Genomic DNA, 14,265 nt, shown 5'->3' with positions numbered 1-14,265 from the left:
TGGATTAGCTGTATAAATCCTTACAATTATGCCTTTCTATTCAAGTAGTACTAAAAGGATGGCAGAGGACAAAATATTCACCTTTCGTTTTATCTTTTTGTTTCTTTCAAGACTACTTTTAAGAGTTACGTTTCAGCTAGGTATACTTTTCTTTTTACAATAAAAATTCTCTCTTTGCGTGGGGGTGGGGTGGAGACCAGAAACAGTAACATATGATAATGCCTCCTTCAACGGGGTACAAAAAGTTGTCACGCCACAGGTCATATTGTACTGATGCTGCCTTAATTAATTAATCAAAGGGACACGTTACACCTTTTCTTTTTTTACCTAGAAAAACCAATTGCAATCATGAGTTACCCTAATAGTATATGACTGTCTTAATAATTTAATTACTATATCTTAAATTGCTCTTACATATGTTGAACAATAAGGGGGAAAGCATGCCCTTTTCCCTAATTTATATCTGTACATATGTTGTTACCTAAATTATTCAGACAGGTACCACTACTTTTTATCATTAATTATTTAGTAATCTCTCATACTATATGTGCATAATAATTTCCCCATCTTCCACGCCGTCCTCTCTTCTACATAGCCATTTTGCATCTCCAAAACTGTCACAGAAATGGTTAATAAACAATTGAGAATTTGTTTAACACGTATTCAGTTTGCCACATGTTGTGTGGTCCAAATATCACCTTCACTACTGCAAAAAATGACGATCACTCATGCTGACATAGTTAGGCAATAAAGCAAGCAATATTGTTTTGGTTGAACACATTCTCGTCTATGATTACTCCTAAAATGGGCATTGCTTCAGTGGCAGAGTTATTAGGATTTAGGTACTAATGCATTGCAAGGTAAGCTACAATGGCAACCAATAATTGAGCCACGATTTTCACTAAGAGGATTAAAAATAATAACCACTAAAAGAAACTAAAGTAACACAACACACACAATAAAATAATTTTGACCTTGTACATAGTGTAATTTTCCGACAGGGAATTTGGATAACCCCCTTGCGCCCCCCCTATAGCTTCGACCCTGATGGCATTCTCTTAACTATATCCATACATGTAGATAAAATTTTAAGTAGCAGCAAAGGAATAGTAGTAAAATCAAGAACATGAAGGGGAGAAGAGTTGAATAGCATGACAAATAGGGCACAATGCAAGAGTGATTGAATTTGAAGGTTCTAACGGGAGAAACACGCATAAAAACAGGTATAGTGGTCATTCAAATAAAACTGTAGCTCATGTAGCATTTTGAGTGGGTCCTCAGCATAAATAACCAAGTGGTATCCAGGAATGAGTGATCAGGAGCTTAAGTTAAAGAATAGATCAAGAACCAGGAAAAGATGCAGCAAAAACAGTCCTAGAAAGGCCATCCAAACTCACTCTACAATCCATAGCCATCCAAATACAATCAACTATTTATGTATTTGTACAACTCAAAGTTCATCGCTGGAGGGCCGTAATGTTTTCACAATTGTCAGTAGAAAAACATGTCACACTACTACCAATCATCAAAGAAACATGCTGCAATCAACCTATGAATTGCACATGAAACATGAAGGAAGTGGGGACATGTGGTGATGGTTAAAAGGAATGTTGGCACTTGGCGAAGTGACTAGGTACCAACCATACAAAGATGCCTGCATAATGAAACTAATCAATGTAAGCCCCCTTCAAGTATACAATTACTGGAGAGAGGTAAACATTACTGCTTCAAACAAAACAAAACTCCATCAAGGGAAACATGGCAATCCAAGCCACAACACAAATATTCGAAAAAACAATGCCTGCAAAAAATTCCAAATTGCTTAAATCGTCAATGCATAAAATGTTACTCAACACACTTTCCCTTTTAGTCTGTCTCAAAAAGAAATGACACATTTCCTTGTTTGACAATTATTTAATGACACTATCAACATTTTACCCATGTTGGATCCCACTTATTTGGCAAAAAGTACATAAAGGTGTACTCTTCTATTTTAAAATTCATTTATTTTAAGAATAGTTTTGAAACATTGCAAAGTCTTCGCATATTTCTTAGACCCAGTACATCACATAAATTGGGCGGGGTAGTAGTCTGCCACCAACAGCTTATTTGTAAGAAGAAAAAACACTTCATACCAAAAAACTTAGAAACTCCACACCAAATTTGAATAAAATAGTCTAGTGAGTGGGTTGGAGTGTGGGGGTTTCTTACATGCTTTAAAACCACCCAAAGTTATTGTTCAGTGTTGTTACAAGTCTATCCCAGTTCTGATCTGTCCCTAATTCACTAACTTTAACCATCAAGCTTCAGATGAGCAACAAATAGATGGGGTTAGGTCTCCATCCACATATGCAATTGGACCACTAGTGTAGAAGAGATCCCTTGCACTTAAGATGTTTGGCCAAATCACCAGTAGCATGTGACTTCCACTAGTCCATCATAGTGCATCAATAGAAAACAGAGTAATTCTCTTTATTGAGGCACCGAACTGTTATTCTCAATTTATGTCACATAAGAATACCTGCAAAGTACATATAGATTTTTCTCTACAGCTGAAACAAGTACATCGACGGAAACAACAAACAAGTTGAAGATAAAGAAAAAGAATATACGAAATACAGAGAAAAACTAAATACAAACTGACAGCAACAACATAAATTCAACTTTTAAGCCCAAATAGATGATGTGACATCGTTAACAGACATGCTGAGAAGTAAATTACCATCACACAAGGATCAATGGATGCTAAAATTCATCTAGTTTTTATCCTAAAAAAGACACGGATGATCCAAATCAATATTATCAGATTCCCAATAAACAAATTCACATGTTATTCCAGTGATCTTTTTTTTTTTTTTTTTTTACATTTCTTTATCCTCTTACAGCTAGGTCCTTTCTTGTGATCATGCTGCAAAGTTCCATACTCAAGTGTTTCAATTCCAAGAACCTTAAATTTAGTGACAGTGAGCAACTACAGCTATTTCCATACTCAAGTGTTTCAATTCCAAGAACCTTAATTTAGTGACAGTGAGCAACTACAGCTAATATCTTCATCGTTTTCATCCAATCATCTCAGATATTTCAACTAACATGAAGATATTTCAAGTAGCAGCAAAGCAGAGAGGCAAGAGCTTCAGAAGCATATAATCAATAATTCCTCACATAAGCTCATCCAACAGTACTACAGAAGTAATTCAAAAAGAAGTTTCAAGGAGAGACATAGCCTGCACAATCTTGGGTACAAGAAGCATTACATATTACCACCGACAATGAATTACTTTATGATGCCTCAACGTGTATTTTCAATTAACCTATTAACATGCACACATAAACTTAATAGAAATTAAAGTACCTTGTTCAGACATGAGTTCTTTATTCAGACGCGATAATAATTAAGGTACCTTATCTAGACATGAGACTTAAATTCTTCCTCTTAAATCTTTTATGTACTCCATTCCTCTCACTTGAGTCAATACATTTCCTACTGTCTGATAATCAGTATGAAGAAGAGTGGTGCATCTCTTCTACATCTCTTGACATCTTTCTCCACAGTACTTAGTTAAAACAGAGCCAAGCAGTTGGTGTAACGCATCATCACAATTTCTTCCACTTAAAAACTCTCCAACCATTTTATTTTGTAAAATATCAGTCTGAAATGTGCTTAAATGGAGTGACATGGACAACAAAGATTCTTATAGCCGATCCCTACTTATTTGACATTGAAGCACAGTAGTTGCTGTAGAAACCCTCAAACCACCTCATTAGCATGAAATAGAAAAAAGAATACAGAGGTAACTTAATTTGATGTGGTTTATATCTAAGAAATACATTCTTTTTTTTTCTTTTGGAGGGAGAGGGTGGGTTTTAATTTCTGTCCAGAGCCACTCTTTATTTCAACCATCCCATATCTATTATACCATTGCCCGAAACATCCAACTTTGCATTTCTTTCATTCTTCAAAAGTTCAATTTTATCTATGCGGCATGCGCACAGACAAATGCATGCCCCATTACACAATGCACTTACAAGTGCAGAACCCCGAGATTCTCTAATCACAATTCACAAATGACGAGAATCCAGAAGAAAGATTAGCCTACTTAAACACCAACTTGAACCACTGTAAACCAGAAACTAGCAAAACTAAAGCTTTCAACAGAAATATAAAACTCAGGCGAAAAGGTTGAAGTGCCATGACCATGAACAATCAAATATTTATGGCCCAAAACTCATATATAAGAACAAATTATCACCACCACAAGTGAGGATCATGCTAGCTCAGAAATGTGTGATTCATGACCTTATTGATTTTTTCTCACTAAATTTAGCAGAAAAATGCATTTATCCTGCCATACGAAAAAAATGAGACAAGACGCACCTATAATCAAATGGAAGAAACTTATCTCAAAAGACCTACAATCTCATTGAATCCTAACAGACTTAGCGAAAAATAGATCATGATAAAATAAAAAGATCCATATAGACAACATAAATTAGTTGGGGTCAATGCTTGTTAATATTTGTAAACTTACACTAGGTCCAACATTCAGTATGGGTCTTTAATCTTGTTACAAGTTTCTATTAGTAGAAAACGTAGAGGACTTCTAATGTTAGAACCTTTTTTTTTTTGAAATAGAAAAAAAAAGGTTTGAAGACATTAGAAGTCCTCTACATTTTCTACTAATAGAAATTTGTAACAAGATTAAAAAGACCTACTGAAGTGAAGTAGAAAGTGAATTCATATAACCAATACCAACCACTTTGGGATTGAGGTGTAGTAGTTGCTTATAAAGAAAAAGGACGAACATCAAAGAAACTATGAAAACAACCCAGTCAAAGACACTAAAAAATAGCTTTTTCAAAAAGATCAAGGGCACTAAAAGAAATCTAACATTCATATCAAAAAGAGGACCCAAAAAAAGCATATGTACATACAAAAGCTATAAATTGTACCACACATATACACCACATGCTTGATTCAGCTCCTCAGTAATGAATCAAACATTAATTGATATATAAACGTGAGAAAAATGAAGTTAACAATTTGATTTTTTTTCAGATGTATCAACAATGACAGTTCTTTTTTTGTTTTTTTTACCACTCCCTAGGAGCTCCCAGCTTTTTTGCTCCCTTGGTGGCTCGAACTCACAACCTTAGGGTTGAAAGTGAGGGGTGCTTACACATCAAGGATAACCGGGATATCGCCAACATTGCGCTCTCAAACAGAACATGTAAAGGCCTCTTTGTGACCCTTGAACTGCACAAACCAATTAATGAGAAACCTCAAATCTACCAAAACACAAAATGGAATTGAAGAACTCCCTATTGTCATCAAACGATAAAAATAGATCATAGGAAGCTGGATGACAATGGTGAAGGGGATTAAGCAAATAAGTTAAAGAAGGCCAACAGGAACGAACAAATAAGTTACCTTGAAGGGTTTCACAGACCAGGCACTTAAAGTTAGCTTGACGATCAGAAGGTTAGTGCATCATTTGGAATTATTGGGTTTTATTTACTCCTGATAGGTGAATGAGGAATCCATAACTAAGATATCCTGATTCTGCCAGTGGTTGGTGCAGACTTCCTTTCAGCCGAATGAACCAACAGTGATATCAAGATAAAATATTAATCTGATCAAAAGCTAACAGCACAATCTCACAGCTCAAGTAACTAGCCAGCCACCTTAAAAACATTTTTTTGCACAGAGAAAACCAGCATATTTAAACTGACCTTGATCCCACAATTATCGTTCAGTATGATAACAGATAAACAGCGTGATCAAAATGAAATACATTTGGATTACATGAAGTGATTCGTTATGGAAAAACTCTGCAGGAACTACATTAATTTTGCCAACCATTTTATCGCCGAAAAGCATTGCCTTCTGAAGCTTCTGCTCTCTGCGAATAATGTGTTCGGCGACGAACACTTTCCTCAATTGTGGAGCTTCCTCCCTTCCCAGCACCATAAACACTTCTTTGAGCAGCATCCAGAAAATTCCTACCACCAGACGAGCCAGCTTGTACAACTTCCTTAGCGTCTTTTTCCTCTGCCTTCTTAAGTCTTTTCCATCTTTGCTCCTCATGCACCTCAGCATCTTTCTGCATCTCCAGTAGACGAGCAGCTCTCTCCTCTTCAGAAAGTCTAACAGGCTTGCGAGAGTTATGACGCAACTCATGCCTTGGCAGATCAGATCTAGTCTCCCCACGAGAGTTACGATGGGATTCGTGCCTTGGTGGATCAGTTCTTGTCTGCCTCTCATATTTCGCAGCTTCAAGATTATCATGCCTAATCTTAGTTTTTTCTCTGTCAATATTATTGTCTCCTTCAGGATCTCGTAAGAGAGACGATTTCTGATCATTAAACTTCTTGTCCCTGCGAGACTCTCTCTTTCTCCTGAAATTATCTTCACTCGAGTTTTCATCTGGATCAGATGTTTTACGAGACAATTTCTGATCATTAAACTTCTTGTCCCTGCGAGACTCTCTCTTTCTCCTGAAATCATCTTCACTTGAGCATTCATCTGGATCAGATGTATGCCTAGGTGACGAATTCTTCAAATGCTTTGACTTCGAGTGGTGATGCTTTGATTTCTTGTCTCGATGTTTATGTCTGTGTTCATCCTTCTCTTTCTCATCATGCATCTTATCCTTATTTTTCATTGTTTCAACAGATTTGCGAATCATGGCCATCTGGACAGGGTTGTTCTTCACACGTGCAAGGGCTTCTTGCTCTCGCTGACGAATCATAAGCAAGGGATCAGAATGGAGTTTCCTCCAAGCATCGTTGGAAGATTGTGGCTTGTCCTCAAATAGAGCTCCTGGCACAGATGCTTGTGGCTTGGCAGAAGAACTGGAGTCAACAGTTGTTACAGCAGTTGTTACAGGATCAGTCGGCTTGGACAAAGATTCAAACCCACTAGAACTTCCCTTTCCAACAGCTAATCCGGAATCATAAAGAAATTCCAGCCTCTCTTGCCTGGGAACCAAGCCAGCTTGTTCCTGGAGTTGGCGAAACTCACTGCGTTCACGCTCCTCCTGGATCTGCTTGCGGAGCTCCTCCAACTTCTTCTGTTCGGCATCATGCTTCTGCTCTGCTTTCCATACATTTTCAATGTTCCGAAGACTACCCGTGTGCCATCCCTTCTTATTCAGAAACTTCAGAGCCATCAAAAATCTACCAAACTTACACTTATTCCAACTCCTAAAGCAGACACCCTATCAAGGATAGAGAATTTCTCTCTTGCTTACCCGTAATACCTACACATAAAAAGCAACCAAATGGGATAGTAAGTCAGAATGAAAATGAGTACAGTTTTTGGTATTTAATTGAACATAAAGCTCAAAATGAAGATCTTATATCAAACTCCATCTCAATACTGGTAGCCATACAAACAAATATAGCTACCAAGTTGTCCAACATCAACTCAAGAGGCAGTCTGGAATCTCGATGATGGTATGGATTCCCGAGATTGATAGGTAAGAGATTCTTTTCAAATTCTCAGTTGTTTGTTGCAGTATATCAGAAATCAAATTGTTGACATGAATAACTAGAAGGATTTGGCAAATACTTAGATCTGTGACTTTCCCAAAGTGCTGAAACTCCACAACCTAAATGAAGAAACTCCACCTTTTAGCCTCTGATTTCACTTTTTCTATATTAAAAATCCGCATTAAGTTTATTGTAATACTTCAAAAGGCAGATTAGTAGTCATAGATCCTTGAAGTAATTACAACATCGAAACAAATAAGAACGCAAAATTAACTTGAAAAAAAAAACCAATAAAGCACAGTAGAACACGGATTAAAGGATTTCTATCTACAGTAAGAGTAGACAAAGAAAAAAATCATTCTAAACAAATCAAACGTTGATAACTTTACCAATTAACATAAAGGAAACTATTTGAATTAGGGTTTTGGAGGATATCTAGAATAGGAGATGGAAAGAGGGAGAGAGATAAAGAAACTTACAGACCGATTATGGACGAGAAAGAGATTCGTACGTCGCCGGTGGAGAATTGACGCCGCCGGATAGTATAATAGTCTACCGAATCAACCCGTCTGATATTTTCTTGATATTTCCTTTTCCTGTTCTATTTATTAATACTCCCTCCGTAAAATAATTATCCTAACTTACTATTCAATTTATAAAATTAAAAAGAATTAATTATATATTTTTATTTTACACTTATAATTAAAAAAAATAAGTATAAATAAGTTTGTAAAGTTCAAAAAAAATTCTGTAAAAGTAAACTAAAACTAATTTTTTACTTATAATTTTTTAAGAAAGCGTTTAAAAAAAAGGACAAATAATATAAGACAAAGAGAGCAAAAATGAAAGATTAAATTTACTTTAGAACATACTTTAGAATTAGTGATTTAAAAGTTGATTTGAAATTAAAATTGTATTTGCATCATGTAATTTAGATTGCTTAAGTTATATTTTTATTCATAAATATGAGAATTTTTCCAATGATCATATATTTTTAACAAATGATCAAATCATAGTTTATAGATAAGGTATCATAATATCTAAAACATCTTGTTAATAAATCACATATTTTAATATTTTATTTATAGATAAATATTGATGATTACATAATATTACATGATATTACAAGCTTTAATCTCATCATTTCACATGATACTGACTGAAGGTGTCAATGGGACGGTTCGGTCAATTATTTCTTAAAGAGTATACCATTTCATTTTTTTGATATTTTATAATATATAACCAAAATTAGATTTTTTTAATTCCATCCCAATCATGTCGGTTTTTCTTCGGTATCTGTACGGTTCAGTTAATTTTTATTTTTTAAAAATTTAAAAGTATCATCTCAAAATATACTATTATTAAAATATTTCTTTCGCAAGTATGTTCAAAGTACTACAATTCTTCGCCAAGAAGTTAAGAATGTAAAACTTTGGTGTCGCATTGTTTGATCTTAAACATTTAATAGGACTGTTTGCATAGATTTTGCCGTACGGTTCAGTTTATCGCCAAGAACACCTCATATCTTTTTCAGGGCGTACCAAGATCCGATCATTTTTGTATGATTTCTCTTGCACTGCCCTTTTCAATGAGTTTTGAAGATAAAAATCATTTATTGATTAGCCGATAAACTGAACAAATGTGGTGATTGAGAGTGATTCAACCACTTAAATCAAATTCACACTCCTTCCATATTTAAAGTGGAACAAAAAAGAAGTTTGACTTATAAGTTTTTAGTTAGAATTCTTCTTCTTAATAGATTTTGAAAGAAAAAATAAGATTCAAAATGAAAAGTAAATAGAGGAAGGTGTGAAGAAGAGGATAATGAGTGGGGTGTGAAGAAGAAGAGGGTGGGTGAGTGTGATGAAAAATAAAGAATTGTGTTATAAAATAAAGAATGAAGAAGAAAAGGATAATAGGTGGGTGTGAAGAAGAAGAGGGTGCGTGGGTGTGGAGAAGAAAAGACGCGGGGGGTGGGGTAATTATTATTTTTTATTTTTTTCTACTTTAATTTTAGTCTGACGGGCTATTTTTTTATTTTATTTTTATTTTTTTGCCACGTCAGTTTTAGAGGGGTAATAAATTCACTTTTAGATAGTTTAGGTGTGTAATAGGTCGCCATGATATTTTAAGTGTGTAACTGATTTTTCAGTACCACTTCAAAAGGTAATTTATGTCTTTTCTCTAAATTAAAAAGACCATCCCAATTGTTTGGGGCGGTTATACACTTAAATAAAAGTCCACGATTTTATTAAAAAAAGGATATAAATTAGTTCGATACGGTTAGATTCGATTGATTCGATCGATTATCATTGATTTCAAATCAAATTTTTAAAATTAATATCTCAAATTTTAAAGTCAATGCCCACTTAGAGTTATTATATGGGCTTTATTTATTTTATATGGAATGAAGTATGGAAAAAATACTAGGAATTTTTTTTTAATAAATAATTTATGATTTTGGCTATATTTTTTTATTTATTATCATTTAAAGTAATGTATAGCAATATTATAATATATGTGTCATGTATGCAATATAAATATATTATAAGTGTTTTAAAATATATTATACTTGTTTGGTAAGAAATTGACACAATGTATTATAAGTGTATTAAAGTATGTGATAAATATATTATCCATTGATAAAATTTGTATTATATGAGTTTTATACATTATTCTCGCTAATATGTATTAAAATTGTATTATAAGTATTCAGTGAAAAATATATTATTACTATAAATGGTAAATATTTTCTTAATGTAGTACATTTATGTAAATTATGGCGAATTATTTTTGAGTTTGCGCCTTCAAAACGAACACAAATTAGATTATATATGTTTTTTTATCCTACACTCTGTCTATTTATGGATATATAATATAACAAATGTTTGAAGTATGTACCAAAATATGGAAAAGGGTCATAATTACTTTTGAACTATTTGAAATAGTTCAAATATATCCTTTAATTATTTTTGAGTTTAACTATACCCTTGACGTTATCAAAAGAGATCATAGATACTTTTTCACTTAATGGTTGGCCGTTAAAGTTGATGTGACAGTTCCACATGAAAAAATATCCACACAAACGGTCATGTCGGCCTTTCTCTCTTCCTCTTTAGTTCAGGATAATTTTTACCCCTTTTTATTTTTTTTTCTAAATTTCTGACACCATCTGTGGCATCACATATACCCTCCCTCCACAATCCCACCCATTTTTTTAATTATTAATTATTATTATTTTTAAAATTTTCTAGGTGGTGGTTAGGGGTGTACATGGACCGGGTTGGTTCGGATTTTTTAAAATCAAACCAAACCATTTGTGTCGGGTTATTAAATCTATAAACCAAACCAAACCAATAAAAGTCGGGTTGTTCGATATCAATTTTTCTCGGGTTTTTCGGATTTTTTCGAGTTTTTCGGTGTTTTTCGAGTTTCTCAGATTTTTCATAGTATCTAAGAAAAAACACAGAGCAGTGCTTCTTAAAAAAAGTTCCAGTACAAAATATCAACATATAAGATGGAGGCAGAACACTGTTTGAAGTTTTAATTTTATAATATAACTTTATAAGATGGATTTTTTTTGTATATTATTTAGATGGACTTCTCAAGTCCAAATCTAAATGTAAGAAAGAAAACAAAAATTATGAAAAAATTTTAAAAAATATTTATAAATTACATTTTAATAAATATTTTTATGTATAACATAATTTAAAAGTAGTATATCTATAATCGGATCGATTTAGGTTCGGTTTGACTTTTTTTTAGTTAAAATCAAACCAACCCTATAATAGTCGGATTTTTTTCCAAATACCAAATTAAGTTAAACCAAACCACTAGTTGATTTTTTTTTCCTGTTTGGTTTGATTTATTGGTTTGGTGCGATTTATCAGTTTGTCCTGTATAGCCCTAGTGGTGGACTGGTGGTATAGGAAAATTAGAAAAAAAAATTAAAATTATAAAAAGGGAGTCAAAAATACTCCTAAATGAAAGAAGAAGAGGGAGAGAGACTGAGGTGGATGTAGGTATTTTTTTTTCATGAAGCACTGTCATGTCAGTTTTAATGGCTAAACGTTAAATAAAAAAATATTTGTGGTATTTTTTAATAACGTTGAAGATATATTTGATTTCAAAAATAATTAAAGAATATATTCAAACTATTTCAAATAATTCGATGGTAATTTTGACCCTTATCCAACCAAAATATTGCTCCAAATATATGGAAGAGATGTTTGATACTTATCCTCTCCTTATTGGGTAAGGGTAAAAACTTAAATGTAATACGAACGAATAGATACATTACATACATTCATTTCTCTATTACTTAATTGATGGTTCATTAATATATTAAACTGAATAGATTTGGTTCTTGTAGTAGTAAAGAGTGTGTTCTACAGGATGTATAAGTGCATATTTTTTTCCCCATCTAAATGACTAGAGAAGAGAGGACGAGAAAAAAGAAGGGACAAATCCCTATGCTGTAAAATTGTTCGTGTGTTTGTTCATACAAAATCTTGAAATTTGTGATAGAGGCAATTGATCAACTGTATGTAATTGGAAGCATGAGATATCAAATGAGCAAATTGATCACCAACGATCAACCAATTGACTATACCGCGCCATTAATGACTATTACTAACACGGCAATTGGGAACAAAGCATGTTGCAGAAAAAAGTAGATTTTTAACAGAACACTACACCTTAATTTGCACAGATACAAAACGTTCATTAACCAAACTTCAGCAAACCAAAGAAGGGGTTGTGATTCTACTACCTACACTACAAACTACAACGACAAAAAGTAACAGCTTCTTTTTTCCTATTCACAGAACAACAAGAAGCAAACCATTACTCCTCCTATATATACTCTGTATCAGCCCACCGTCATACTTAGACTGCAACCTTCTTGGCCCTTTTAGCAGCAGGAGACTTGATAGACTTTGGCTGCTTGGCTTTAGCAGGAGTAGATTTCCTTGTCCTTTTGCCTCCAACTTTCTTCGGTTTCTGTGTCGCTTTTGCTTTCTTCGGCGTCTCTGTTCTCTTCGCTGCAGTGGCTGTGGACCTGGTGCTTCTAGGTTTCTTCTTAGGATCGGCCTTGGGAAGCTTTTTGGTAGATGTTTTTGTTGTAGTCTCCTTCTTTCCAGCCTCAGATAGCTTGTATGAAGCCTTGATTTTGAGAAGCTTCCCCTTTGCTGCAGAATTCTTCAATTGAAGACCTAGAATTTTCCTGAAATTCGCCGGTAATTCATCCTTATGTTTGTCTTCCATGTATTTTGCAACTGCATACGGACTCGATCCACCTTTCTCGTTCAGAGCCAACAGAGCCTCCTTAATCATCTGCAGGAATTCCATACCAAAAAACTTAATAAAGCTGAAATTTGCAAGTTAAATAATCTATACTCGATGAAAATCGGCAAAATAAAAATGAAGAGCACAGCTTTAGCGATTGACGAATTAATAAATACCTGAAAATAAGGAGGATGAGTTACAGTCTTAGCAGATTTAGGCTTCTTCTCTCTGGGAGACCTAGGTTTCTTCTCCTTAACAGAATTCTGAGTGGCCGGAGCCTGCTCCTTAACCTTGGGAGCCTCTGTCGGTGGCTGCACGACGGCGGGGTTCTCAACTTCACCTGTTGCCGACATCTTCTCAATTCTCACAATCCTCAAAATATCTCAAATTGCCGTATTGCGATTTGTTATGATCATTCTGTAATGCAACTTACGCTATTTATATTAGAGTGACGATCCTGGTTTCACAGATCTCTGCATTTTGATTGGCTAATTTAGGGTGACACGGATCGGACTTTTCTGAAGAATTAATCAGGAGAGCACACGTGGATGTCATCTAGACGTTGATTCAATTGTGTGTTGGATTAAGAGCTGTTATTCTTGTCTAGTCTACTCTAGAAAGAGAAGAAATACTGGGTGCTGTCTTTCGTTTTTCATTCATTGTGAGTGTATTAGGGGGTGTGTTTTCTATTTAAACTTGGGATTAAAATTTGATGCACACAGTTTGAATCTTGATGTGGAGCTTTTTAGGAGATTGAAGTTAAGAAAATGCTGAATCTAATTTGGCTGGAAATAAGCAAAATGATGGTCATTTGCATCTATTTTGAGGTCATTAAAGAATTATAATACTCTTTCCATTCACTTTTATTTGTTCCCTTTTAAATTTTGTAGGCTTAAAAATACTCCATTCATTTTTATTTATATGTTATCTTTACTAAAAATAGATCGCTCTTAATATTTGTCATTTCACAAAATCAATGCATAAATGACATTATTATTATTTTATTTTTGTGAGTTATTAGACTTAAAAATATACATTTGACCAACGTAGAAAAACTAAGTAAATAATTCATGTCTATTGGTCAAATTAATTAATTTATGTTCATTGATTGAAAACTTGACTTCAAAAAAATATTTTAAAAAAATAAAATAATAAACTTACTTAGTTTTTTAATGCACGTGAAATCTAAAATGATGACATATAAATAAAAACGGAGAGGGTAATAGTTAATATAAACATTTTACCACGCATATTAGCTGATGTATAAATTTGCTCATAAATTTTTTAAAAAAATATTATTTTAAACATTTCCGAAAAGATTACACAAGCAAACATTCTTTTTATACAAATAATTGAATAGTATAATTCTGATAAAGACAAATTGGTCAAATTATAATTGATTTATATTAATGATGAATGGTTTAAGATAATTATAACAAAAGAAATTAAAGTAATGGCTATATAAACGTAATATAATATCGTAAATGC

The 14,265-nt window shown here is 33.6% G+C and overlaps 2 protein-coding genes across 5 annotated transcripts; both read right to left on the bottom strand.

Moving 5' to 3' along the window:
- Positions 1-5,618: 5,618 nt before the first annotated feature.
- LOC129873113 (uncharacterized) lies at positions 5,619-8,089 on the bottom strand. Of its 4 annotated transcripts, none has more exons than XM_055948126.1 (3): positions 7,971-8,074; positions 7,571-7,610; positions 5,619-7,259 (listed from the first exon to the last, which is right to left on the bottom strand). In XM_055948126.1, exon 3 carries the CDS (start codon positions 7,167-7,169, stop codon positions 5,862-5,864), a length of 1,308 nt encoding a protein of 435 aa, XP_055804101.1. In that variant the 5' UTR covers positions 7,170-7,259; positions 7,571-7,610; positions 7,971-8,074; the 3' UTR covers positions 5,619-5,861. The 4 variants fall into 4 exon arrangements, with proteins under 4 accessions (XP_055804101.1, XP_055804102.1, XP_055804100.1 ...); XM_055948127.1 differs by having other exon boundaries at positions 7,975-8,074; XM_055948125.1 differs by lacking the exon at positions 7,571-7,610 and having other exon boundaries at positions 7,971-8,089.
- Positions 8,090-12,151: 4,062 nt separating this feature from the next.
- LOC129874181 (histone H1) lies at positions 12,152-13,196 on the bottom strand. The gene is made up of 2 exons (XM_055949426.1): positions 12,954-13,196; positions 12,152-12,825 (listed from the first exon to the last, which is right to left on the bottom strand). The coding sequence occupies exons 1-2, from the start codon at positions 13,128-13,130 to the stop codon at positions 12,379-12,381; spliced, it is 624 nt and encodes a 207-aa protein (XP_055805401.1). The 5' UTR covers positions 13,131-13,196; the 3' UTR covers positions 12,152-12,378.
- Positions 13,197-14,265: the final 1,069 nt, after the last annotated feature.

The sequence above is a fragment of the Solanum dulcamara genome, chromosome 11 (genome assembly GCF_947179165.1).
Source record: "Solanum dulcamara chromosome 11, daSolDulc1.2, whole genome shotgun sequence".
Lineage (NCBI taxonomy): Eukaryota > Viridiplantae > Streptophyta > Magnoliopsida > Solanales > Solanaceae > Solanum > Solanum dulcamara.
This window is presented reverse-complemented; position numbering and strand designations above follow the sequence as displayed.

Excerpts from the sequence above, each read along its gene's own strand:
- LOC129873113 (XM_055948125.1), bottom strand. The coding sequence starts at position 7,169 with ATGGCTCTGAAGTTTCTGAATAAGAAGGGATGGCACACGGGTAGTCTT.
- LOC129874181 (XM_055949426.1), bottom strand. The coding sequence starts at position 13,130 with ATGTCGGCAACAGGTGAAGTTGAGAACCCCGCCGTCGTGCAGCCACCG. Across the intron at positions 12,826-12,953 it reads CTCATCCTCCTTATTTTCAG|ATGATTAAGGAGGCTCTGTT; the intron begins GTATTTATTAAT and ends GAATTCCTGCAG.